The 27,639-nt window shown below is 44.7% G+C and overlaps 1 protein-coding gene across 3 annotated transcripts in view; it reads left to right on the forward strand.

Annotated features, from left to right (window-relative positions):
* Positions 1–27,639, forward strand: part of LIMK2 (LIM domain kinase 2) — a 456,718-nt gene that overhangs the window by 159,756 nt on the left and 269,323 nt on the right. For all 3 annotated transcript variants that reach the window (XM_069619797.1, XM_069619798.1, XM_069619799.1), the window contains one exon: positions 12,131–12,266. In XM_069619797.1, coding sequence (XP_069475898.1) covers positions 12,131–12,266 — 136 coding nt within the window. The remainder of the gene's footprint in view (positions 1–12,130; positions 12,267–27,639) is intronic.

Raw genomic sequence — 27,639 nt, forward strand, 5'->3', positions numbered from 1 at the left:
ATGACTGCCGTCCCTCAGTGTACTCGGCCGCAAAGCAGGGGTGTGTTATTTTCGTTTTACATGCGCTACTTTCTCCAGAGGCTCAATCGGTCGCTATGTGTTTTGTTCTAGTGGTTTGCATGCCCCTCGGAGCACTAGTAAGAATCAACTTGCCTGCCACCTCTCACTGCGCTTCAGCGTCCATTGCCGGCTGTAGTCGCCTCAACGGTGTGGTCGCTTCTAATCTTTACGCTGGCACTTTCCTTTGTTTGGGGCAGGTCGCCATTTTGTTTCTTTCTCCTCGGGACCCTTCCTTCCGTCTTTCTTTCGCCCGCAACTCCAGTTTCGCGCCTCGGTTCACTGCAAACGTGCGTGCATAATGTTCCCCGCACCTTCACACCGCAGTAGCTTCGTTAGTATTCCAAGTGCATGATTTTTAGCATTTGTGCACGCAGGATCTGTCGGGATCAGCGGAAGCTCCATGAAAACTCATTCTATCCCATGGCGCTCTAGCCACGCCCCCCAGCATGAAAGAAATACTTAACCTGTATACGAATGGATATCAAGTATACACTATGTAATTCCACTACTGTAATTAACCCAATACATATCAAACATTTTTATTGAACTTAAATTAAATATCATTTATAGTGCTAGTGTGCTAATTATGAAAAAGGAAAAAAGAGAATACAAATATTTTCAAACGTGGCGATTCTATTCATGTAAATAAAAAAGAGCGGAGCAATGATCAAGTGATTTGTCTTTCATACATTCACATTGAAAACATGTTTTTTTTAAAAATTAAGTTAAATTGAAAGATTCATTCGTAGAGCGTTTTAATGCACTCAATTATATAGTTTTGGTTTGTTTTCAAACACTGTACTGAAAAAGCCATTCCTTAAATAAAAGGCATAACCTTCATGGAAGTCTAAACATTTGTATACAAAACATTGAATGATGAGGGAATAAATTTAGTTTGAATCCACAGTAGAAACCGTGCAAAAAAAAGTGATTTTGTGAAAATCATGTGAATTTGTTTTTTATATGGGCAACTTCACCACATGGAAATGTTTGTCCAGGTATGTGTTCACGCCAAGAGGTTGGCAATCTCTTAATGTGTACATCCTGTTCATTTCACGCTCTTATAGTTGTACCTCTGTCTCTAAGTCTGGAATGTAGGGATGAATGCTCAGTTCCTTTGGCTGTTAGGTGGCGTTTAGAGAAAGCATTCAATCCTTGATCCGATGTATTCTTACATGTTTACACTTCAGGGTCCTACTCTCATTTCTTTGTCATTTTTTTAATGCCCCTTTTTCTTTCTGGACATTCTATTCAGGAAATGTGGCACGTGGAGAGTAGTTCCTACTTGAAACTAGACACTTCGGGATCTGCGTTCTATATCCTAGTAGGGACCTTGGACTGGAGCCGTAGGGAATTTGGAACTGCGCACCCTGTATGATGTAAACCCATTTTCTACCATTATGTTCATTCTCCTTCCTGAAACTAACTTTGCCAGCTGTCACTTTTTGAGTCCACCCGAACCCCTCCTTGTGTCAAGATAGGTGTTAAACAGTCCAGAGTGTTTTGTTGATCCAACACCATCACATAAATGATTCCACAACATTTTGTTTTGTTTGCAATGAAAGCTCTTCGAGGCCATACCATAGGCGCTACAAAAATGTCACCTAACATAACATAAACGACCTAACATAAACGCAGGAATGCTCTCCTATTCATACGAGGTGGGTTAGATAAGAAGAATATGGCGATATCTTTTAATTCGTCAGAAATTGACCATCCTGGTATAGAGCATGAACTCACTTAACCCAAGGACCTGAAACTATCGTATTTTCACAAATAGGACAGATTTCTTGAATAAAACACAGGTTGCTCTGACCAACCAGTTGGTTTGGCTGTTTTGTTTAAGATTGCAGGCGTTCTTGAGCAACCTCCGACAATTACTGCTCACCATACAAATCTGACTTATTGCACATTGGAATGTAACGCCAAGCTTCAAGTGTTTACCTATGCAGACCTTTAAAACGTTTCGTTTGAAATCCTGCTGCTGTTTATATGAACTAGTTACCAAACAAAAGAATGCATGAGAAACATTAGCCCAAGCTTTCTGGTTACCCATTGGAGTAGGTAGGCAAGCTGATCTCATTACTTGGGGTCTGCTTTTGCTAAGCGTCACTCGTCACCCATTAGAATGTTTAGTCAATATTTTCTCGTTACCCCTTGGAATGTGCAGGCATGCTTCACACATTTACTCGTTGGAATGTTTAGCCAGGCTTCTCCGGTTACCCCTGGGCCCAGGTGTAGTTGGATGTACCCAATATAATTTTCCACTAATGAGTTCTCTGGTTTGTTTTGAACGCATGGTCATTCTTGAGTCCTCACAGGGACCTTCATGAGTGTACTTGGTTATAGGTTACAGGATCGAATGACAAAAGGTTCGAGTCAAAAGGACGGGAAAAAAAGGGTCGAATTTTTTTTTCTTTTTTTTGGGGGAGGCGCAAACCCCCATTTTTGGTGTAAAAAACACTTTTTTTACCTATTCGGAAGCCCAAAAAAATATAGAAATTTAAAAAAAGGCATTCGACCTTTTTGTTTTCTGTCCTTTTGACTCGAACCTTTTGTCATTCGATCCTTTTCATTCGATCCTTTGACTGGACACGGTGTGTACTTGCCTCGTTTGAAGAGGGTGATAGTTGCATGCATGACTGTTCTTTGAGGGCCGGTGTTATGACTAGAGATGGCTTATCCCTGAGGGGTGGCTTTATTTGCTTGCATGCATGACCTCTCTTGAATGGTGTTGTGTGCAGAGAGCCCTCTGTGCTTGCAGACCCAAAGCCCTGCTGTCTAGGCAGTGGATTTGCCCAACCGTGTCGCCATTTCGCTGCAAGGCTAAATAAATGCAAAGGGACATGGCGGCAACCACAATTGCATCAACCCCTAAAAGCACAGTGATTTTTCTAATGAGACACTATTTCAAGGCCTGTGTGGCTTTTTCAGGATTACGAAGTCAGCAATGTTTGCTGCCTGTCCCAAATGCAGGAGTCAAGAGAAGTGCAGATCTGACTTAAAATGAAAACCACGCCTGTGTGTCTAACATGGGGAGTCTGTACTTTTTATCACGTTAATTCCTGTAGTGCCATCTGGAGGGGAGTGCCGTTTAGCTTACTGTGCCCATAAACGCCATGTGCCTCTGCCATTCTCACGCATGGGCCAGCGTCTTCAATGACAGGCAGAGTTCCTTTTTCTTGCGCTAAGAGAAAAGATGAGCTTGGGGCATGGGTAGCCAGCCTGGCTTGCTTCGGTGCCTAAATGTGCCAGGAACTAAGAGTAATGTTCTGTCTCACAATGTCCATACATGTGAAATCTGTTTGTGATGTTTACATTTTGTGTCCGACTGGTATGCGCTTGTTCCGTTTCTACCGTTACTCTCGGGAGCTCCTCTATTGACATGAAATTGCTCTCTGATTCCCCGTGCATATTTTGTAATGGCCCCCTACCATGTGTTAAGTTGCATACATAGGTTGTCTGTAGTTGTTGATTTTTCTCACAAGAGCAGATTCTAATTGCAGCCAGGCATGTATACTGGCAGGATGTAATGACCAGCGTTTGCCATCGATCATTGGTGTGCAGTGCTTTTGCGTGATGTGTTTTTCTAGATCAGTTTTCATCCACACATGCGTCATCTGTTGCGCTCCTTAGTATTAAGGGCGGGGTGCTTCATATAACGTCTGCTGCAGGCCTTTTGTGTCCCAGCTTACACGCCTTCTCTTCTGCTGCACTCTTGCTCACTTGTCCTGGAACATTCCTTTACATCTGAAATGCTTACATTTCCCTTTTGATATCTGGGCAAGGCTTGGTGGCCAGGGGGGCTTTCCCGTTTGTACGTTCTGTTCAATGGGTGGAACTGATAGAAACACCCAGAGACGGTCACAGAATGTCCTTGGGGATGGAGAGATAAGTGCAAGGGTGCCGAGTGGGAGATGTAGTCAGCTTTTCTCTCCCACTCACTCTTAGGACCTCTATTGTCTGAGAGGAAAGCTGGAGGCTAAAGCATTTGTCATGTGACTGACATGAATGTTTAATAATATATTTATGGACAACCCTTAAAATAGAGATTGAATTCGTCCAACCAAAATTGACACAGTTTACCCATAATGTTCAATCTAGCCCTTTCAGGCTCATATAGAGCCAGGTAGACCCCCCGACCCCCTTCCACAGATAAACCAAGAACCAGGTTGGTGTACATAAAGACTATATATTTATTAAATAGGTCAAATTAATATTTGCACACTACTACCTACGCCGCTTTCTCTGCGGCATAAAACAAAGCTTCAATTCAAAGAACTCACTTTTTGGGAATAGGCATTAAGAAACACTTTGAAATTACACAACGTGTGAATTCTCTCACTTTTGGATCATGTAAATAGAACTCGGGTCAAATAAACAGTTCACACCTTCTATCACAGACAAAAATCCCTTACTGCCAACTATACAGTACCTTGGAACGTTACAAGATCATGATGAAGTTAGATTTTTATACATGCACATTGTTCTATATGTAAAACAATTTCACATATGCAGTGCTCTTTATAATCTCTCTGCACACTTGAACATGCTAGCAGTTTAGTGAGCACAAGCGACTTTTGATTTATATAACCCTTCTTCTTTCGCCCCTATGCAATGCAGAATCTCTTATACGAGGAGTCACTTTCTCACTCTGTAGAGAGTGTACATTTCAATTAGGGACTTCACTTCATTTCATTTAGGAAGACACCTTTGTGCCCCAGCACAAAAGCCCCGACATTCAATTCCATTCAGCACCCCTCTGCTTAAAGCGAAGTTCAGAGGAATGGTGAACAGTTAGAAATTTCATTTTGACAAGGACACCCCTTCGCTTTAGGGAATTTTGGGGGTGGCAAAATAAATAGAAATACCAGAGTACTTTATAGACTATATTTTTTTATTCACACTGGAAGCAATATTGTTGATTTCGAACTTCAACTAAATCCCTTGTGTTATTTGGCTATCTGTGAGTTAATTGAAATATTATTTTATAAAATGCTAAGGGTCTACTTAGTTTACCTCCGCCCACTGATCAAGGGAAGGTATTAACTCAAACAGATCCCCAACACATAGTTCATTTGGACAAACTATGTCTCTAGGTTTGGTGCTCAGGAAAGGCATCAATAAATCTGGATATTCAGGGGAAACACATTGGTCTGGTCAGGTTTCCAACCTCAGCAATGGATAGCCAACAGCATCATCCCTCGATTTGGCTCTCCTTGAAAAGATCCCAGCCCCTGTCTCTTTTTTTTCCCTGGTTTCCTTCAGCAATCTTATCAGTAAATCCAACCCAGGTAGTTTTCAGGCAGTCTCCAAGGCAATGTTAAATGTGCATCAATCTTTCAATAGTTCCACCCAGATGATTTTAGGCGCTCCTTGATTTTCATTGTGCATCCCCTCCCTTATGAATCTTAAACCACACCCACAAAAATGTCTAAATGATGACATGCCAGCTCATTGGTCATTTTATTGGACAACTATGGTCCTCTTCTCCCCCATGGCCTTGCCTCTCTCTGTGGATAGGCTCCTGGAGCAATGAAGTTTAGATTGGGTGCCGGGGGGGGAGGGGAGAGGAAGTATCAATCCACCCACTGGTATTTACATTTTACACATGTCCGTTTTTGCTCTGGAAAAGTCCTTCATGACAACTTTCTTTAATTTACCAATAAACCTAACAATATATACATATTTACATTACTTTCATGCTGCACTTGATAAAATGACTCCCGTTTCAGCACAAGGTTGCCTGTTTGAACAGCGGTTTTTCATGATTTTATACCCAGATAATAGTCGGTGTCATCAAATTTTTCATGCAGTTACACGATTCCCTAAGCTACTACCGCCCCAAGATTCTGCCTCAACCTTTTCTGGGGAGCTATAAACACAGTTTAGGTTGTAACATGGTTGGCAAAAGAATTTTGATGGGAATGTTGGCAACAGAAAGGTCTTGTCCTCAGGGTTACAGTGATATTTAAATGATTTCTGTGTGCCTTTTAAGATTCCTGAGAAAATCAAAAAACTCCGATTCTGGATACTCCTGTAGCCACCTCCTAAATAATTAAAGTACATAAGGTTTAATTTCTCCACTGAACAAGAGCTCTGGGCCTCTCTTCATCTGACTCTGCCCTGATTAAATACCGTTAATCACTCTTGCAAAGAGGTCTGCAGGAGTGACCTTTATCTCTTAGGCCATAAGGTATACCATTTCCCCTCGAGGCATCAAGAAGCAGTTTTGCAACATTACATTTGTCATTCAAGTCTAGGGCCACACCGCAATCACATTTAGATCCTTATTTTTGAAAGATTTTCTTTCCATTAATGGGTCTTCTGTTTATCTATGGGGTCATCTGCTAACCCCATAAAGCCTGCAGCCTGGCCCAAGCTCCACCCACTAATCTTGCCTCTTTGAGCTTTAAAAGGTCCAGGGCAGAATTTCAGTTTGGCATCTGGTACGGGGGGGGGGGGGAAGGAGGAGAGTGCAGAGTGAAAATGTTTTTGAATCTCCTCTCTGAAAATTGAGCTTTGCACAGCTCTCCTGGCACAGAAAGCTCACATTTTGAATATTACATGTATATCACACAGGAGGCCTTTCAATAGCTCACATCATTAGGGGGGCGGCATAGCTTTCATCTGTAGAGCTGACCTCACCATTAAAGAAGTAGATCATACGCCCATTGTTAGGCAGAAACCTGTGCAGTTCCCTTGGGGACCACTGCAAAAGGCTTAAGACTACAAGTGTTGGCAGTAAACCCAATTGGTAGCAGTCTGTACCACCCAGATTTACCTGGTAGCTGTGGCTGAGCAGCCAGACTTCTCTCAAGAAGAGTTAGACAGTATATAGAGTATACAAGATAGGTACCAAAATACAGTAGCACAAGCAAACACTGACCAGAGCTTTGGTAACAAAGTATATCATTATTTATTTAAAGACACACTTAGAAACACTCCGGCACTATTATTGTAAGCAAGTTCAAAACAGTCACTATTAATATATATACATCCCTTATTCCTTATTAGACAAGTCTTAGTTAACAACACTTATTTTCAGACAGAGTTGAGCGCTTAACTAAAGATGGCACTCCAATAAGTTAAGAAAAAGGGATGGAAAAGGCAGAAATTTGGAAAAGCACACAACCCAATACTTAAGAAGCACCCAGCCAGGCAGGAAAGTCAAAGTCTACTTGTGAGCAAAAAGTTCAGAGGCCAGGCTCCCTCTTGGAGAGAGTAGAACACCAATGCGCCCAAGATCACACAGTTTAAGAGGCTTGAAAAGTCTTGCAGGGAGTTCAGAAAAGAATTAGTTCAGCTCAGAAAAGTTCAGTTAGCCAGCCTAGGGCCAACCCAAGTGGTAAATTGAGGATTTAAGAGACACCCCACACAGACCGTTGCGAGGAAGGCCAGGCGGACATAGTACCTTGAAAGTGGGGGCAGTTGTTCCTGGCAGCGGGTGCACGTCGCGGCGTCGTCCAGAGGAAGAGATGATCTCGACGTGGAGGAAAGCTGAAGGTCGTTGCACTGCCAGGGAAGAAACCAGCCGCGGAGTTCTCCGGTTAAAAAGTACTACCCTTTTATTCGCGGTAGTGGTAAAACGTGGTATTCCGGTTGCCGGGGTGCTTGGCACAGGCAAGGCGGCCACGAGATGATCCGGGAAGGCGAAAAGGCGGGCAAACTGGTTATCCCCACCAGTCAAAGGAAGAAGACTTTCGGGATGAAGATCTCCTCTGTCGTTGGAAGAAGTAGTGAGACGGTTCAGCAGGGCTCCACCGGTGGTGTCGTCGTTGCAGGTCGGCTCAGCTTCTCCCTCTTTGGATTCTTTGGTCGTGTGGATTCTTTGGTCGTGTGGCGACTTCTGAAGTTCCAGTCCCCAAAGCCCTGCTTTTATGCAGAAAACCCCCATTCATCAGTCCTAGCTGTCACTTAAACATGCTAAGTGGTGAGCCGGGCGGCTCACCACTGGGCCAATCACACAAGAGTGCGACTTGAGTTGCTGAGGCAACTCAGTCCAGGGTGCCTAAACCCCCCCCCCCCCTCCCCCCCCTCCCACAATCCTGTAGACCTAGACAGAGTGGCACCACTTTTGGAGGCTTCTGTGGAGAAGCCCGCCAGAAAGTGGAACAAAGGGCTCGACTTGGGTTGGAGTTACAGAGGCGAACACAAATACCTTTTTAAAACCGAGTCCTGGCAAAAAGACCCAACCGGGGAATAAATATGAAATAAATAACCCGGCGGTATCTTTAACATTGCACCAAAAAGTGGTGCGTTTAAAATGAATGGGAAAATCCAATAGTAAATATTCTTAAGAAATATTTCGCGTGGTAACCACTGCCACCAACCAGAAACGCGACGAGGGGGGACTGCACACTGCCCCCTCGAAAAATGGACCCAGGGGCAATCTAATTACCCCAATCTTCCACAATATGATGGTTTGTACTGGTTCTGTTCCCAATTTAAGACTAGTAAAGTCAATGGTGACTTTACATACCCTGGGAGACAGAAGTCAGTCCCAGGGTGTGGAGTCTATGTTTGGGGGTCACTATGACACCCCTGTGTTACTGCACTGAGGGTGATGTGTAACACACTTACCAAAAACCACATGAAACCCTATCGAGTAAAAGACCCCATAGCCCATAAAACACATTACAAAGTCAAAGGATATCTCAAATCATGTCTAAGAGTGGGAGAAAAAGAATCTCACTCTTAGCAGGAGAAAAAAATAAACCCCAAAAATCCAGCAAAGCTGCTGGGGGACTCACTAGGTTTGGGAAATAAGCCTTCACAGAGAATTCTCCCTAACACCCATGCCTTCAGCAGAACTACTCTCCTCAAACTAGGTATCTCTGCATCACGTACTATTACGATGCACCTTATCTACAGACCTCCTGGCCCACTAAATTCCTTTGAAGAAGACATATCCACCCTTCTCAATACCAATGTTAAACCGGAGACACAAATCATCCTACTTGGGGACTTCAATTTAGGATATAACGACACCAAAGACCATAATGCTTCTATCCTAGCAAACACAATGCTGGAAGCAGGCCTTACCATCTGTAACAACGGCCCTACACATATCAAAGGTCGCACTCTAGATTGGGTGTCAGACATTAACTGCACATCCACCATAACGGCCATCGAACCGTGCGCTTGGACTGATCACCACCTGATCTTGCTGACCATCTCTGACCTACCCCAAACTAACACCTCCAAACCTCTGGCACCTCCTGCCCTGACACGCTGCAAAAAAAAACCATAACATTGACAAATATCCTCCCTCTAATTCAGCCTGTCCTCAATCACTGCTATCACACCACTAATCCTAATGAAGTGGTTGACCTCTACAACAACACCATTAACGCAGCTATAGAGTCATTGCCCCATTGAAACCAAGTAAATCCAAACCTTCTGCCCATCTAAACACCTGGTTCACCCCAAGTCTTAAAGCTTTACATAAAGAAAAAAGACAAGCAGAAGCCCTCTGGGGAAAAAAAAAAAAACATCCCCTCTTAAAAAAAACTCCTTACCACTCTCACTAACTACAAGAAACAAATCATCCAGGCAAAAAGAGTCCTTCAATGACAGAATTGAAAAAGTAAACTCTAACACTAGGGAAATATTCACCATCCTTAGAGAATTAGAATCACCCATCAAACCCATTGAATCCTGCACTAAAGATAAAATGTGGTGCACCAACATCCAAAACACACTATGCAATAAAATTACTATGCTACAAGATAAAATCACTGCCAAAAAATCCTCCCTCCACAACATTGCACTCTCTACCCAAGAAGCCATTTTACAGGAACTCTCCAACAACCACACTAAAACTCATAACCAAAGCTAAAAACATCATCACTTCTCTTAAACCCTCTTGTTGTCTTGGGGACACCTGTCCAGCTCCTATTATCAAAGAAGCTGCGCATGAACTAGCCCCTTTCGTCACCTCCTTCATCAACATTTCCTTCAAATCCTGCACAGTACCTACTAACCTCAAAGGCGCCTGGATACTACCTCTCCTAAAAAAAAAACCTAATCTCGGCCCTAATACCGCAACCAATTACAGACCTATAACAACAGTTCCGTTCCTCCTTAAAATCTAGATAGAGCTGCCTATCTACAGATCCAATCTTACCTGGAGATTAATAACCTACTAGGCACCAGACAATCTGGATTCAGACCGAGGCATGAAACTGAGACAGCTCTCCTTGAGCTCCAAACCAACTAGATGAGCGTCAAGACAAAGACACATCTATCCTCCTACTCCTGGATCTATCAGCCGCTTTCGACCTGGTAGATCATAAAGTACTCTGCAAACACCTTAAATCAGCTGCCAACTTTTCCTCTAAGGCTACGGCCTGGATAAACTCCTTCCTGGACAAAAGCACTATAAGAGTCTTCTTACCTACCCAGTGCCTATCACTTGCGGGGTCCCTCAAGGTTCATGCGTCTCCCCTACTTTGTACAATATTTTTACAAAGCCCCTCTGTTATCTTGGATAAACTGGGAGTCTCATATACCAACTACGCGGACGACACCCAGATCCTCATTCCAATCCAAGGAGACTACGACAAAGACACCATCCTCTTAAACAAAATCTACCAAATCATCCAAACCTGGATGGCCACACACGGTTTATGTCTTAACGACGATAAAACCGAGCTCTTAATTATTGGATCCACTAACAAATTAAACAATCTTCCCCATCTATACAAATCCTTTGATATTGACGGTATCGGAATTAATGTAGCCAAGGAAGTCAAAACGTTAGGTTTTTACCTTGACTCAACGCTCAACCTTAACAAGCAGGTGAATGCCACAGCTTCAGCAACAAGCTACACCTGCAAGCTAATTCATGCCTGCAAACCATTTCTGTCTACGGACAACTGCATTACCATTGCGCAACCCCTTATATTATCTAAATTAGATTATTGTAACGCACTCTATTTAGGCACCAGTAAACGCAACACCCACAAACTCCAAACCTTGCAAAACAACACCCTTAGAACGGCACTAGGCATCCCCAAAGATCAACATCTCTCGGACCACAGAAGAACTGTCAACTGGCTGTCCATTAATGACCGTATCAAACTGAAAACCCTAAACATCACTCATAACTGTCTTAACAATAAAGCACCGGCATACCTTACTGAGAAATTTACTAAGTACTAAGCACACATCTGAACGTCCCATTAGGAAAGCCCAAGCAAACAGCATCAGAGTCCCTCACTGCAATCTGAAAAGAACAGGAAGTGCCGGCTTCCCAGTATTGGCTGCCAATCTCTGGAACACTATTCCGGACCCATTTAGAGCCATTCCCTCCTTTCACCTCTTCAAACGAATGTCAAATCCTGACTTCAAACCAACAACTGCTGACAACCCCCCTATGAATGACAAGTCTCCTAGACACCACTCCTTATGACATCCTCCTCCTTCGCACCATCAACCGTGTATATATTCTAATTTTCCTATATGCAACTTGTAAGATATGCCTGCTACTGTAACATAATAAATTATAATGTTTAAGATAAGTAATTGTAACATAAGAAATGTAAGATATCTATGTAACTGTAACCTAAGTTTGACACAAGCGCCCAGTTGCCTAACGGCCCGGTGCGCTCTATAAATAAATAAACAATACAATACAAACAATTACAGCAATGTACCCTTCAGCCTATATATTTAAGTGATTCAGCCAATGAGTTTCAATGGTAAACAATTCCATGTATATATGCTGCATTTTAGCATCAGTCACCTGTGTTGAAACATAGGCCTCTGAGTTCTTGACAACTGCAAACAAGGCCCAATTCAGTAAGTGTATTTCTTTGTTTAAAAACAGCATTTTGATGTGGCAGTTGAAAATGAAATGCTGCTCTTTTCAGTTTGGCAGTCATCTGTGCGTTTCCAATGCCTTGCACATTTTAGGCCCAACATAGCCAAATGCAGTTTCCTTTTGTCTTGGCCTGAAAATACCCCACAAATGCAAGATGCTGATGGTTGACAACGTTCGTATGTGGTGTTTGTTACATGGTGCTTGACTGACACTTAGTGTTGTGTGTCTCCTCTCTCCTCTTAGGTGCTCAGAGTGCAGCGATGCTCTCACCAGTTTGTACTATGAGAAGGACAATAAGCTGTATTGTCACAAAGATTACTGGGAGAAATTTGGTGAGCTGTGCCACGGCTGTTCTCTGTTGATGACGGGCCCAGTGATGGTAAGCGCTTTAATGCATGCATAAAATGTTCTTTTGTTTACAACCGCAACTTTTTCGTATATCGCCAATGATGCACTTTTTGCTGTTTTGTAGCATTGCAGATAACCAGTCTTATTTTTACGCAATTAAACTGTTCTCCTTTGGCCTGGGTAAAATGGAGCCCTCTGACCTGCAGGTTGACCATGATCAGATTACTTAATCCACAGTCTTGCATGGTTTTTGTTGTTCAACCAAGCGGTCCATATGCTATTCGCTCTTAAAATTGGTGTCTGCAAAATGCGTCTCTCCTGGTGTTTTGGCTGTGACTCTGATGCCTCACCCTTGATTTTTCTGGCTAGAGCTGATGAGAGTATTATAGGTGGCAAGACCCTGCTTTGAAAGAAGACCATAGACAAACCCATGTGTGTTAAACCTGTGGTTGTAGGTTGCACAGCAGGTGTGGGGGGGTGGGAGATGGTCCTTTTTTTGTGAGGGTTTATTTGGAGAGGGATCTGGTTCCCTCAATGTGTTCAAAGAATGGAGCGAGGACTAATTGGCTGCTGTCTTGGGCTCCAACGCGCCACCCCTACAATAGAGCACTACTATAGAGCAGTGGCAGCTGGTGAGTTTTTATAGTGATGGGAGCTTACATGTTGAGCTGGAATTGGAGCAAGACCTAATCAACCAAGGAGGATTTGGGGATTTCTCATCCATGGATTTCTTTGGTTGCTATAATGTACAGACTAACCAGAGTCTCAAAAAATAAATGTGCCTAGCTAAACGTAACTCTTAAAACAAACTCATACTGGAATTGGCATTAGAGATGCAATAATTATTTACCATCCTCGAGGAACTAGAAACTCCATCCTTATTCCTGATACTTGCATCAAGGATAAATCTTGGTGCTCAGACATACAACAGGCACTCTCTAACAAAGTAACCAACCTTCAAAACAAAATGGCATTAAAAAAGGCCTCAATAAATTCTCTATCTCACGTGCTTAAAACTACTCCGGACCAACTCCCTAAAGAACCATTATCCGACTCTCCGGCCGATTTAACTTTACCAAAACTTCCATTTTGGAGGTAGAAAAAGCTATACTCTCCCTTAAACCGTCCAACTGCCAGGGTGACCTCTGCCCAGCCTGGTTGATAAAGGATGCAGCAAGAGACCTTGCCCCATTCATTTCTAAACTTATCAATACCTCCTTTGCATCCGGTACTATCCCCACTAATCTTAAACAATCATGGGTGCTCCCGCTGTTGAAAAAGCAAACCCTCGAACCACTTATACCCACTAATTACCATCCCATCACGACAGTTCCCTTTCTCTTAAAAATCCTTGATAAGATTGCCTACCTCCAAATCCAAAAATACCTGGAAAACCACAAACTTCTAGGAGCACAACAATCTGGATTCCGCCCACTACATGGAACCGAGACTGCCCTTATCGACCTTAAGTCCCACGTCGATAAGCTAAGAGATGAAGGGAAAACTGCCCTCCTTCTGCTGCTTCACCTATCGGTGGCATTTGACCTCGTGGACCTCAAGGTCTTATGCAGCCACCTGGAGTCACCTGCCCACTTTTCCAAAGATGCTATAACTCTGAGTCATTCCTAAGCAACAGAACCATGAGGGTCTTCTCCCCTTCAGCAGCAGCAGACCCCATCCCTATCGCGTGTGGAGTTCCCCAGGGATCTTGTGTCTCTCCCACATTGTACAATATATTCACCAAGCCCCTTTTCGATGATCTGGACCATCTTGGTATCACCTACACCAACTACGCAGATGATACTCCGAATTTCCTCCCACTTTCAGGTGATTACGCTAAGGATTTGGCCTTGGTGAATAGAGTGTACCTCACCATCCAGCCATGGATGGCTACACATGGTCTATGCCTGAATGATGACAAAACAGAGCTCATCATCCTGGGCACCCACGCCAATCTCAAGAAATTAGACCAGGACGAAGACTCCTTCTTCATTGATTGATGGCAACCCTATCAAGATTGCCAAAGAGGTTAAGACCCTTGGCTTCTACATCGATTCTACCCTCTCTTTTACCAAACAAGTGAACGCCATGGCATCTGCCACAGCTTACACTTGCAAGCTCATTAGAACCGGCAAACCCTTTCTCTCTAACGATAACTGCATTATCCTGGCCAGAGCCCTTATACTCTCGAGGCTCAATTATTTCAACACCCTCTATATCAGGGCTAACAAATGGATCATCCAGAGGATACAAATCCTCCAAAACAATGCACTAAGAGCGGCTCTCGGTGTGGCTAGAAAATCACACAACTATTATTAGCCGCCAAAATAACTGGCTATCGACATTCAACAAAATTCAGCTCAAAACCGCATCCCTCACTTACAAAGCACTGAATAACGCAGCCCCCACCTATCTCATGGATAGATTCCACAGGAGAACTTCTACTAGACCCACGAGACTGGCCAATTCTAATTGTCTTACTATCCCCAGATTCAAGCTCTCAAAGGTTGGCGGCTGTAGCTTCCCAGTCAAAGCTGCCCAACTATGGAACTCCCTGCCACATACCATCGGAGAAAATCAACCCTACCTGAATTTCCGACTCAACTACTTAAATTGGCTCAAGTCCTCTGATCTTTAGCCCCTTCCATGCGAGCACCCTGCATGGTAACCATGTTTTCATCTATTGTATATATTTGATTTTTCCTCTTGTAATATCTCCACTGTGTATCTATGTATACATTTGACTTGTCTATGTCCTGTAATTACTTCATTGTGTAATGTTGAAACTAAGCTTTGCATATCCTGTAACTGCTGCACTCTGATACCCTTGGGTCTGGTGCGCATTAGAAATTAATAAATAAATAAACAAACAATGTGCAGCACAAATTAGAGAGTAAATGAAGTCCTAGAATTTACTAATGGTTCTGTGGGAGGCTATATGACCTACTCACAAAGGTGCTAGGCCAGCACCTGTCCATATCAACCTTTTATAACATATTTTCATGCTGAGGGTGCCCAAAGAAACATGAGACCAGTCTCAGCAATATCTCAACGTGATCCTGCTTTAAAGCTGCTTATGTCCAAAGATAATCATGATGCCTGTCAGCAAAATATGACTGTGTGGACCTGTTTTATGGCCATACAGGCCACAGAAATTCATGAGGCTTTTTTCAATCAAATGTTATGAGTATATTATTTGTATACAGCTCCAAGGCATGTCCGGTGAGTGGCACATTGTGTCCATGGCAGGAGTGGGATATCCATACCTTGGTCTGTGAGGGAAAAGGAAAGGGCAGCAAAATGGGGAGAACTCCAGTAACATGAAATATTTCTACAGGTAACCAAGGTGAATGAAGATTAGGGCTGTACCTTTTATTTTTATTTAATTTTTCTGTTTTTTTTTAAAATAATTATTCCAAAAATTACAATTGAGAAACATACCAGTGAGAAAAAGGTATAAGCAATTCCATACATATCACTTCCATAAAATATATTTCTGAGGCTTGTGGAATCTGCTTAGATCACATGCTGTGCATAGGCCGACATCTAGTGGAAGCTGCAGAGTATTAGTTTGTTTTTCGAAACTCGAAAATGGGCGTGGACACAGAGCGTGCCAGTAATACTATCCCTAGTGTGGCGTCCACTGTACCCATGATCCCTCACGCGTGTAGGACTCTTAGATTGTTTTTTTCCGCCATACTTCACGGAAGCATTCCGCAGAGTTCCCTGGCTTTCAACCATATTTTTCTAAAGATCAATAAATATTCCCCGTTTCTTCCACTCCCACGTCGAATCATCGAGTTTCGAAGTTCGACGCCGGCTCAGAGAAGAAACAACCGTCGAGAGCTGCACGATGGACTTTGGGCCTAGGAAGGCCGCTGGCCTCGGCCCGGGCCTTGGAAGACCTCTGGCCTCGGCACTGCAAGTAGGGAGAGTGGGGGGTGGTAACCTACTCTACACTCTTATATATTTTCCTACACACACTTGCCCGCTGCCACAGGGTGCGTATGCAGGGTACCCCTTTCAAATTCAGCCCCAATTGCAACCGCAAGTATCCTTGGGTTGACAAACACGCCACCTGTAACCTCTGCTTGCCGAGGGACCACCCCGAGGCGAACTGCAGAGCATGTAGACGGTTCAAGGCTAAGACACTTAAGGACCGCTCGACCAAACGTTGGGCCCACCACGCCAGGCAATGCAAGGCCATGGAAGTGGAGAGCACCTTCAGTGATGGCAGCGACGCCGTACTTTTGGATGGCGAGGGCAACCAGGCGTCGAAAGATGCCCAAGCGCAAGTCCCCGACCTCGGAAGGCTGTCCGGCAGGGCAGTTATGGGGTACACACCCGGCGACACGAGCGCTACCCACACCACTTCTACACCTAAACACGCAAAGTCCAACCGAGATTCGACGCGCGTGTCGAGTTCCCGGAAAGAGACATGCAGAGAGTGGTCCACCGATTCTGTGTCCTCTGGACGTTCTCGGTCAAGATCGCCGCACGACACCAGGCAACCGTCCACAGTTGCCAAAGGTGCCTCACTCACCAAAGTCATGGAGGTACGCTTGCCAGAAGACAAATCCGACCTCCGCACACCAGAAGTCGGCTCCGGCAGCCCTTTCGGCGCCTGCCTCCGCGTCCCGACTTGCACACTCTAATGTAATAGACATTCCCCCCGAATCTCGACGCCAGGCGTCGGATACCTCAGAGAAGGTGAAAACAGCAGGGAAACTCTTCTACTCATGGGGAAGGGGGTAAACCGCAAAAGAAGCCATCTCTCTCTTCTTCTGCACCACAAACACTTAAGGACAGCCAAAAGTCTTCAGATAAGCAAAAATCCAAGACCCCTGTCCCTGGCCCTAAGTCCAAACTGGTCCCTCCTACTCCTCACGATATGGGAATAGAAAGGGAACCCTCTCATGGAATTGTCATTCCCAGCTCCAGAAAATGGAGCAGTGAAGATATAGACAGGGTAATGACGAGAATGTCTTCCCTGGCTGACTTCTACTCCAAGAACCCAGAACACTTCCTCACCTATACCCCTGACGGTGCTACTCCCTCAGGATCTAGGGACCCGCAGCCCCCTCGTAAGAACCCTCGGTTTGAGACTCCAACGCAAGGGCTGTCTTCAGGCCCTTCTTACTTCCAGCCTTACACCCAGTATAGTGAGGATCCACTACAGGATGAGGATCCAGACTTGGTAACGTTGGACGACCAAACTGGGGGGGACTATTATGGGGACGACGAGGACCAAGATGAGGAGGAAGATGACCCAGAAGTCTACAGAATAGACTCCCCTGTAGGCAAAGAACCACAAGTTACAGACTCTCCAGTCGACACCCAGCCCCTCCTAAATGAGGTCTTGACTAGAGCGGCTGAGCACTTCCGCATAGACACTCAGGGAGCACAGGAGGAGAGGGACTTTGCTGAGGAACTAGTGGGAGAATAGAAACCCATTGCCCAAGCCATTCCAATTCTCAAGTCCATCCAACGGAGAATTGACCCCTCCCTTCTCACTCCTAACCTCACCAGGGCAGTAAACCCCAGAGTTGAGAAATTGTTCAGGGCAGCCCAATCAGACCCGCTTTACATAAGGGGGAAACTGAAGCCAGACTCCCTGGTAGTTACTAATACCCGGAAGAGGGCAGGAACGCCTCCATCATCATCTGAGGCTCCCCCCCGACAAGGAGAGCAAGAAAATATACGGGTTAGGAAGGAAGGTGGCCTCCACTTCCGCTTACCAGGCAAGGATTGCCAACTCCACCACTCTGCTGGCTAGTTACAACTGCCACCAGTGGGAGCAAGTAGCTGCCCTCATCGACTCCGCACCGGAACCCTTAAATGGCCAGTGGCCCAGGTTGCGTCGGAGGGGAGAGCCGTGTCTGGTTGCATCCTTAAGGCAACCTTTGATGCTGTAGATAACGCCGACAGGCTAATAGCAGAGAGCACTGTCATTAAGAGGCATGCTTGATTAAGACAGTCAGGATTTAAACCCGAGACACAAGCATCCCTAATCGACATGCCAGTGGAGCCTAATCTACTGTTTGGCAAAGCGGTAGAGGTTGCATTAAAAAATGCCAAAGATGAGTATGAGACTCTGAAATCCCTGGGACAGTTGACCAACAAGCCCCCTAATCAAAGAGGCAATAGTAGTTTTCGTCGCCCAAATGGCCAAAATTCACAAAGAGGCTCCAACTATTCACAGGGGCAGGGTACTTCATGGGGTAACAACCAGCAGTCACCCAGAGTTATAGCAGAGGAAACAAGAGTGGCCGTGGTAAGGGTAGAGGCAGCCCCACAAAACAGTGACGCCGCATTCAGGGTCCCTTCTCACGCATCCCAAGTAGGGGGACGCATTACCAACTTCACCCAAGCTTGGGAAGGGACCACATCAGACAGATGGGTGCTGTCCACAGTCCGCAGGATACTGTATAGAATTACTCAAGCATTTCCGAAACCACCCTCCACGTCAAAAGATACATTCCTCAGACCACCAGAAGATCCTCCTCGAGGAGATTGTCAATCTTCTAGCAAAGGACGCGATAGAACTCGTCCCGGGCAACCAGGTAAACAAGGGTATTTATTCAACTTACTTCCTTGTGCCAAAAAAAAGATCTGACAATGCGTATTAGACTTACGCCCTGCAAACAAGTATGTCAAGCCCCAAAAGTTTTGCACGACTACTCTCCAAGAGGTAATCCCCCTCCTAAAAAAGGGGGATTACATGGCAACATTGGACATGAAAGATGCCTATTTTCATACTTCCATGTTCCCAGCGCACAGAAGATTCTTGCACTTCAAGGTGGACAGTCAGCACTACCAGTTCAAGGTGCTGCCCTTCGGTAAAGCCTCGGCTCCAAGGGTATTCACCAAGGTACTGGCGTTGGCGGCGGCACACCTACGCAGGGAGGCAATCCCAGTGTACCCTTACCTGGACGACTGGCTCATCACGGGTGAGACCCCAGTAATTCGCAGAGCAAACATTCAAAGAACGACCGACCTCCTCTTCGAATTGGGTTTCTCCATAAACGAGAAAAAAATCAAGCCTGGTGCCAAGCACCTCCACGCAGTTCCTAGGAGCTGTCCTAAACACTCAAGAGGGGTTGGCCTTTCCATCAGAGGAAAGAATTCGGAATCTACTACTGCAAATTCCTCTATATCAGCCCGGTCGCCAGATAAGGGTGCGCAAAGCGATGCGTTTGCTAGGCATGATGGCGTCATGTATTTACCTGGTCCCCCATGCGCGCATGCGACCCATGCAAGAATGGTTGGCGAAACAGTGGTCTCGGGCAAGTGGTCAGTGGGACGTTCTAGTGGTCGTTTCGACAACACTTGTACAAAGTTTTCACTGTTGGACAAGAGAGAACCTGTCAAAGGGGAAACCCTTTTGCGATCCAGAGGTACAGGCTGTAGTCGCTACGGACGCATCCCTGTCAGGGTGGGGAGCACACCTCTTTCACCACACAGCTCAGGGTCTCTGGTCTCACACAGTGGCCAAGAATCGTATCAATCTGCTAGAGCTTCTGGCAGTATTCAGAGCGCTTCAAGCATTTGAGCCCCACCTGTTGAACCTTTCCGTGCAGATCCCGACAGACAGTACAACAGCAATGTTTTACCTAAACAAACAGGGAGGGACTCGTTCGCCAAATCTGTCCAACCTTGCCCAGAAAATCTGGAACTGGGCACTCAGACGGAACATTTACCTGTCGTCATCTCAACACGTTCCAGGGGATCTCAATTTGTTAGCGGACGCTTTCAGCAGAGATCCCCTCCCAATAGAACAAGAATAGTGTCTACTCGGAGAAGTCGTAGAGGACATCTTCTCATCGTGGGGTTTCCCCACTACAGACCTATTCGCTACAAGCAAAGCCCAGGATTCGCATCCAGGTTCCCCCAGCCAGACTCCAAGGGGAACGCCCTGTGGATGAACTGGTCAGGGATGTTTGCCTACGCTTTTCCACCAACCCCTCTCATAAGGAAGGTGGTCAACAAGACGCACAGGGAATTGATGACGCTCGTCCTAGTTGCTCCCATGTGGGCGAGGCAACCGTGGTTCCCACGTCTACGCAGACTAGCAGTGTGCGAACCCATCAGACTCCCGTGCTGGTACAACCTACTGTCCCAGCACCCAGGTCAAACAGTGCATCCTCAACCCAGCTCAATGAACCTGGCAGCATGGCTCCTGAAGTCAGAGTTTGGACATCTCAACTTACCACAGAGATGTATGGACATCCTAAAGGAATCTAGGAAACCTAACACAAGGCACTGTTACTTTGATAAATTGAAAGGATTTATGATCTGGTGCCAGAATAAGCAAATCAACCCAGTTGATTGCACTCCTTTCAATATTGTCACTTACATGCTCCACCTGCTGGACGCAGGTCTGGTATTTAACTCACTAAACGTACATCTGGCAGTGCTTTTAGCCTACACCATTTCCCACAACAAAGTTTTGTGGTGGAAAGTACCAGTGGTTAAAGCCTTCATGGAAGGGGTAAAGAGACTCCACCCCCCAATTTCAAACCCATCACCTGGTTGGGACCTTAATGTGGTGCTTGCTAAGCTCATGGGCCCACCATTTGAACCCATGCATAAAGCCAGTCTCAAACACCTGACCTATAAAACTGCCTTCTTAGTAGCCGTTACATCCATAAGAAGGGTCAGTGAAATTCAGGCTCTGTCAGTGCAGGATCCTTTCTTTACTGTTCATAAGGATAAACTGGTTCTACGAACACACCCTATGGTCTCGCCTAAATTTATTTCTAAATTCCACGTTAACCAGTCCATCAAGCTTCCGGCCTTTTTCCAAGAACCCAAAAGCTCTGCTGAGGTGAAACTACACACTCTAGATGTGCGAAGAGCGGTCCTCTACTATGTAGACAAGACCAGACCGCTAAGGAAAACAGACCAACTCTCCATAGCTACAGGCAGAGAAGGAGGTCGCGTCTCTAAAGGTGCTATCTCCAAATGGATAGTCAATTGTATCCAACTATGTTACTCCCTTTCTGAAAAAAACTCTGCCTTTTACGCCAAGAGTCCACTCTACAAGAAGCATTGGGGCCACTCTGGCTTTCATTGCAAGTGTACCCCTTGACACCATTTGCAAAGCAGCTATTTGGAGCTCTATTCACACTTTTACTCGCCACTACTGCATTGACACTCATTCCAAGACAGATACTCAAGTGGGACAAGCGGTTCTAAGACATCTGTTTACTCAGGACCCTTCTCACATCCCACCTTCTTCTTCTAACACTGCTCGCTAATCCATGCACAGTATGTGATCTAAACAGATTCCACAAGCCTCAGAAGGGATACATTACTCACCGTAATCGTATTTCTGATGCTTGTATCTGCTTCGATTCACATGTGACCCGCCCTTCCTCCCCTCTGAGAGAAGGTGCATGGATGCTTGTAGTCTTATCTTCCTATCGATCTGCTTGGATAATCTGTACTCTTGCTACTCCTCATGCTACCTCATGTCAGAAAAAATACAATCTGAGGGTCCTACACGTGTGATGGATCATGGGTACAGTGGAAGTCACACTAGGGATAGTATCAATGGCACACCCTGTGTCGACGCCCATTTTCGAGTTTCGAAAAACAAACTGTAATACTCCGCAGCTTCCACTAGATGTTTGCCTATGCACAGCATGTCAATCTAAGCAGATGCAAGCATCAGAAATACGATTACGGTGAGTAATGTATCCCATATAACAATCAACTTAACGTTACCATCAAATTTCCACCCCCATATCCCAAATTAAAACATAACACAACAGAAACACAACACCAGACAAGACATACACCCCCCTTATTACACCTAAAGAACATCTTATCCAAACAAATTATTAAACGATCCCCCACGTCTCCTCATAATCAGTCTCCCGATGACGCCTCGAAGCCGGAGTCTTCTCATACCATGAAAGCGTTCGCATGTCCGATAACCAGTTTTCATAATGCAGTTTTTTTCTAGATTTCCACACCTTCATTATATGCTTTATCGCCATTAGCAAAGCCCTATCTATATTTTTTTAATTTAATATTTTTTTGGTGTGTTTTAGTTTACATTGAAATTTTACACATTAATATACCATTTGAATAAAAAAGGGAAGAAAAGTTATATAGAAGGAAGCACATATCATACAAATATAAATCATATCTCTCGAAAGGTAAAAGAAAAAACAAAAAATGATATTCCCTAAGCAAACAGTAATATCATCATCATCTAGATTAAAATTACAATAGTCTCAGCTTGGTGGTTTGTCAACTGCAGTACACTGCCTCGTAATGGCAGCTACTCCTCAGGGCAGACTTCCAGCACTATCTCAGAGAAACATTGATGACTTAGTATTGTTTCAAAAGCCCTATATGAGTACGGTCCCGTGGCAAAATAGAGGGTTCGCTAAGGCTCCAGCAGTTACAATTTCAACAATTCAGCTTTATATCTACCTATATAGTTACATTGAGACTAGTTTCCACCTTCAACCAGATATGCCATCAGTAGCATCATACTGTTGGAATTGATGCAGTGATGCCAAAATAGTTCCTCTTTGATATATTCGTTACTATGCACAAATTTGCCCAAGCAAAGATTTATAACACTTGTCATTTTGTGGCATTCTGTCATCAGATGTTTGGCTGTCTCTGGCTGGTTCTGTTTGTTACATAGACGACAAAGCCGTAGTTCTGCAGCAATCTTGTCTCTTCTGCCAGTAACCATTAGTGAAGGTAGTTGTTCGAGCCTTAATAATATGATGAAATGTCTAAGTCTTGCAGCTGGGCACAGGTTAAGGTAGCGCTGAGGTTTTTAAAAGTTATACAGTCTATACTGGACAAACTGGTAGCTTTTCAGCTCGCTAACCAGTCCCAAAGATCTATGCGTTTACCCAGAGCCCTCTGTGCCTCCTCTGTAACGCTACCCGCCCTGGTTTGCCACCCAATAGCCACAAAAAGTTTAGACATCTGCTTCTTGATGGACAGCAATTAGTAGCCCATTGTTAGTTCACTCTTCATTTTCAGGTAGAGTAGGGCTCGCTTTTTTAACACTAACGCTTTCAATGAGATCAGCCCCAGTTCTAATCTTATTATTGCCATAGGAATTCCTGGCGGTAAGCCCAAAATAGAGCGCCAGAATTTTCCTTCTATCACCTGCAACCATTTCAGGTCAGGATCAAGGAGAGCTTCCAAAACATAAGTAATCATTGGGGACAGGACTTGTATATATAATTGACGTGTACCCCAGATAGTAAAACCTCCCTGATTGACAGTGAATCTATGGAACAGGGCGGTCAATTGTGCCGCTCTAATGATGCGTGACTGTTTGCATATTTCATAGTCACCGACGGTCTCAAATTCAATGCCTAAATAGCGATATTGTGGAGTATAGGCGATGTTATCTAGGCCTACTCTAAGCTGCACACAGGTAGTGTTCCTTTTGGTGAATCTCATAACCTTCGTTTTTCCCCAGGTTAATCTTAAGGCCATTTCTCTCTGCATATTTCCAAAGAGCAGTGGCCGACCTACGTAGCCCACTGATAGTGTGGTCAAGGATTACTAGGTCGTCCGCATAGGCTAATACAGGGCAGATAGAATCTCCTATTTTCGGGGGACAATTTGTCACAGCCTTAATGGCCACGAGGATGTCATGAACATAGAGATTGTAGATTAAAGGAGCCGTAACGCAGCCTTGTTTGACACCCCTGTTTTGATAGACGCTTCTAGTTGTATGGCCTTCCGGATCCAATTTTACTTTTACGAGGTATTCTGATGGAGCTATCTAAGATAGTATGTCAGGCCTTCCGGGCAACCCATTGATTTTAATTTCTGCCCGAGACATTCTCGGGGAATAGAATCGAATGCCGCTGAGATGTCTATGTATAGGGCATATAAAGGGGGTTGCCCCCCTGATCTTGCTCGTGACCTTAGGATGTCCATAACAATATTATGCGCCGTGGAATATCCCTGCCTAAACCCACTCTGGAATGTGCATAATATATCAGATTGCTCTACCCAAAGCTGTAATTCTTTTAATAGGAGTGAGGCAAATATCTTCCCCATAGAGTCCAGCATTGAGAGAAGTCTATAATTACTGGGATCAGCATGGTTACCTTTTTTAAAGACCGGTATAAGAACTGCCGTTTGCCAAGATCGAGGTATTCTCCCCTCTTTTAGGATCATTTTAAATAGAATAACTAGTAATGATGCCCAGAATTCAGGGTGAGATTTCATCACAATGTTTGCCAGTCAATTAGGGCCTGAAGCACGTGAGGATTTTTGTTCTATGATTTTATTCATCACCATTTCATATGATGCATTGATAGGGGAATTGATGGCATACTGGCCAGTGGACAGGGTTCCTCTGTGTCTGCCTTGGCGTTTCGATTTTCGAGGAATGCTATCCATGTTTCAGCCTCAATAGGGTTAACTAATGGGCCTTTCACAGTGCCCCGTGCTTCACCCAGTAGGGACCAGATGTTGCGGGTTTTGCCTGTACAAATTGTGTTTACTAACCTTTGCCAGGACTGGATTTTGTCGGATTTCCTTTTGGCCTTGATAATGGGTCTATCTATTTTTGATGCGCCTTACCTTAATATGATATTGATCTGGGGCATAGGCTTGTCTCTTGGCATGCCGGAGTTCAGCTCTGTATTCTCTCTTCACGTCTCTGATCATATTATCATAAGGAGGCTTTTTTCCCCCCCAGCTAGTCAAAGCCCCTATGCAGCAAGCTGCATGCTTCACCACAAAGGAGTGGATCCAATCCTCAATAGAATTGATCGTCATCTCCCTAAAATTCAGTAAGAGGTGTACGTTGTCACAGGCCAGTGCAGCCAGGGCGAGGGCCACATTTTTATCAGACCAACTGATCCGTGTACCTGCTTTGTTTAGCTTTGCTACCCATGTTGGTGACAAGAGTGTCTTTTGCCCTAATGTTGAATTTACATATGATTACTGCGTGGTCACTCCACTCATTGGGAATCACTCGCATGTCTTCCACCATCCCATACAAACTTGGACAAACAAAGATTTAGTCTAGTGTACTGCAGGAGATTCCAATAGGCCAAGTATGGCGTCCTGGATAGTCACTAGTGGTTTTACCTTTAACCATTTCTATGTCCCAGGACTCGAACAGGTGTTCCCACCCAAGACCTTCGGGGTCCTTTTTCGTATGCTGCATGCAATTATTGGCTCTTAACTTAGGGTTGTAAGACTTCCCTCTAATCCCAGTCATGTGACAATTAAAATCGCCAACCACTATTATCCCGGTGTTCCCAGGTTTTAACAGCCAGGTAGCCAGTAGGTCATGGAGAGCCTCCTGCAGTTGTTCTCTTAATGATGCACCGGGGGGATTATATAGGCTTACTAGTAGGAATTGTTCCTTTCCTTCCTGATTGTCATAGTGGACTTCTACCGCCATCATGTTATTAGCTAATTGAGTTTCCACTTGTTTCGAGCCAAGAGTGTTAGCTACCCCAGTTGTAAGGCCACATATGGTCTACCCTTTTCGCCTTTTTTAGCTGCCATTTGGTAAGTGACAAAGCCGTCCAAAATTGATGGGTACATCGCCCAAGTTTTTTGGAGCCAGAAACAGCTATGTTTATCCAGGATCTTAGTTGAACCCTCTGTTGACAGCAAATGTGCAAAACCCCTACAGTTCCATGACAGAATTGTGATATCTCATTGTTTTAGAAGCACTCCGGGAAGCGATCAGCCAGCCATTTTAGTACTTGTTGGATGTCTGAGACGTCAACCTTCTTCCCTTGAGGGAGATTTGGGCAAACACTAACATTGACAGAAGTCTGCCTATCTGGGCAAGCAGCTTGTGTCTATAGCATTCAGATCGACGTCAACCTCCACGTCGACTGCTTTCAATTCAACCTTGTAGCTCCTTACCAATTGTGCAGTTGATAGAAACTTGCAATGAAGCGCTGAAACCTGGGGATTTGGGCCTTTGAGAGGCTCCACAAATTGGAAGTCGTCTGACCTAAGGACCCTCGGTTGTGGTACATAGTTAAATCTGGTTAACAGTTCTGAACGCGAGAGCCATTTCAGTTCTTCACTTAGATATAAGTTCTTTATCAGACATATACGATTTCCTTCCGTAGCCACTTTGGTTTCAGGCGATGCAGTTGTATTGGTCATTGGGACTTGTAGCTCAGGTATTTGTACAAGACTCTCCTCATTGATCACCACATCTTCTTCAATCAGATTGTCCGCCTCAGGAATTCCGTCCTCCTCATCAAGTTCAGTCATCTTTTCTCGTTCAGGTATTAACAAACTGGTCAGGCAACCTTCTCCGCTGATCTTCCTTTTCTTTGCTCTTGTTGCTCATTTTTTGGCTTTCTTGGAGGGATGCCCAGTAAGTTCCTTCTCGAGCCTAGATGGGGCCATAGATTTGGCTCTTTTATTCTCTGCGGCCCTCCTAGCCATTCTACGTTGCTTACGCGAGAAGAATGGTTCATCATTTTCCTTCTCTACCTCCGCCTCCTGGTTTTGTGGTTCTTTGCTTTGCTGTTGCTCGATGTATTCGACATACTGCATGGCTTCAGATAAGTTGGATTCTGCTGAAGGATCAGCCTCAGATATTCCACCAGCTTTCTCCCTCTTGATCATGTCTAAGGTTAAAGCATTGGAATTATCCAGTATTCGCCCAGACATTTTCAGTAGAATTTTAAGAGGGAATTGCAGGGATGCTACTGATGACTGAATCTCAGCGATCTCTGCAGCCCAGGGTTAGAAATTGGCCAAACATTTGCTTTCGACATCAGGGCTATCTTCCATAGAAGCCATAACCAGATTCGGTGAGACTGATAGTCTGCCCATTAATTCCACTGGGGTAGGAGTGTCATAGGGGAAATTTGCCTGCTTATTTTCTTTTGTGCAGTCAATGTTAGTGGGCAGTACTCCTGGTACAGGAGTCATGTTTCTTTGAATATTCAGACATAGTTCCAATAGTGAATTATTGTCTGTCATCATAGTTTGAGGCACCTAATGAGCCATTGGTGTATGGAACTGGTGCAGTAGCTTCCTCGATAGTGGTGGAGTTTACTTCGGGGAGCGGGTTTTGTGGGAAAAACTCAGTGATCATACCCTGGTCCGTAGGTATAGCGTTCTTAGCTTTCTTCCTGGGTTTAGCCCGTACTGCATCCTTACTCGGAGGGCTATTGGCTTTCTCCATTCCCTTGATTCTCCTTAGATTGTACTTGAGCTGTGTAGATCTCTTCATGGGAGGCATTCAGGCTTTCTCAGGCTCTTGCCCCCTGCGACTTGCTTATGTCGAATTTCAAGATCAATGGGAATAGATCCCCACAGTCGCCTGGTTGTATCGGGGTTCAGGGTCAAAGGGAACAAATCCCTGCAGTCTCCTCACCACAGCTACTCACTGTGTTTCAGCTCTTTATTCAGGA

This window comes from Ambystoma mexicanum, chromosome 10 (assembly GCF_040938575.1).
Source record: "Ambystoma mexicanum isolate Mex_15411 chromosome 10, UKY_AmexF1_1, whole genome shotgun sequence".
NCBI lineage: Eukaryota > Metazoa > Chordata > Amphibia > Caudata > Ambystomatidae > Ambystoma > Ambystoma mexicanum.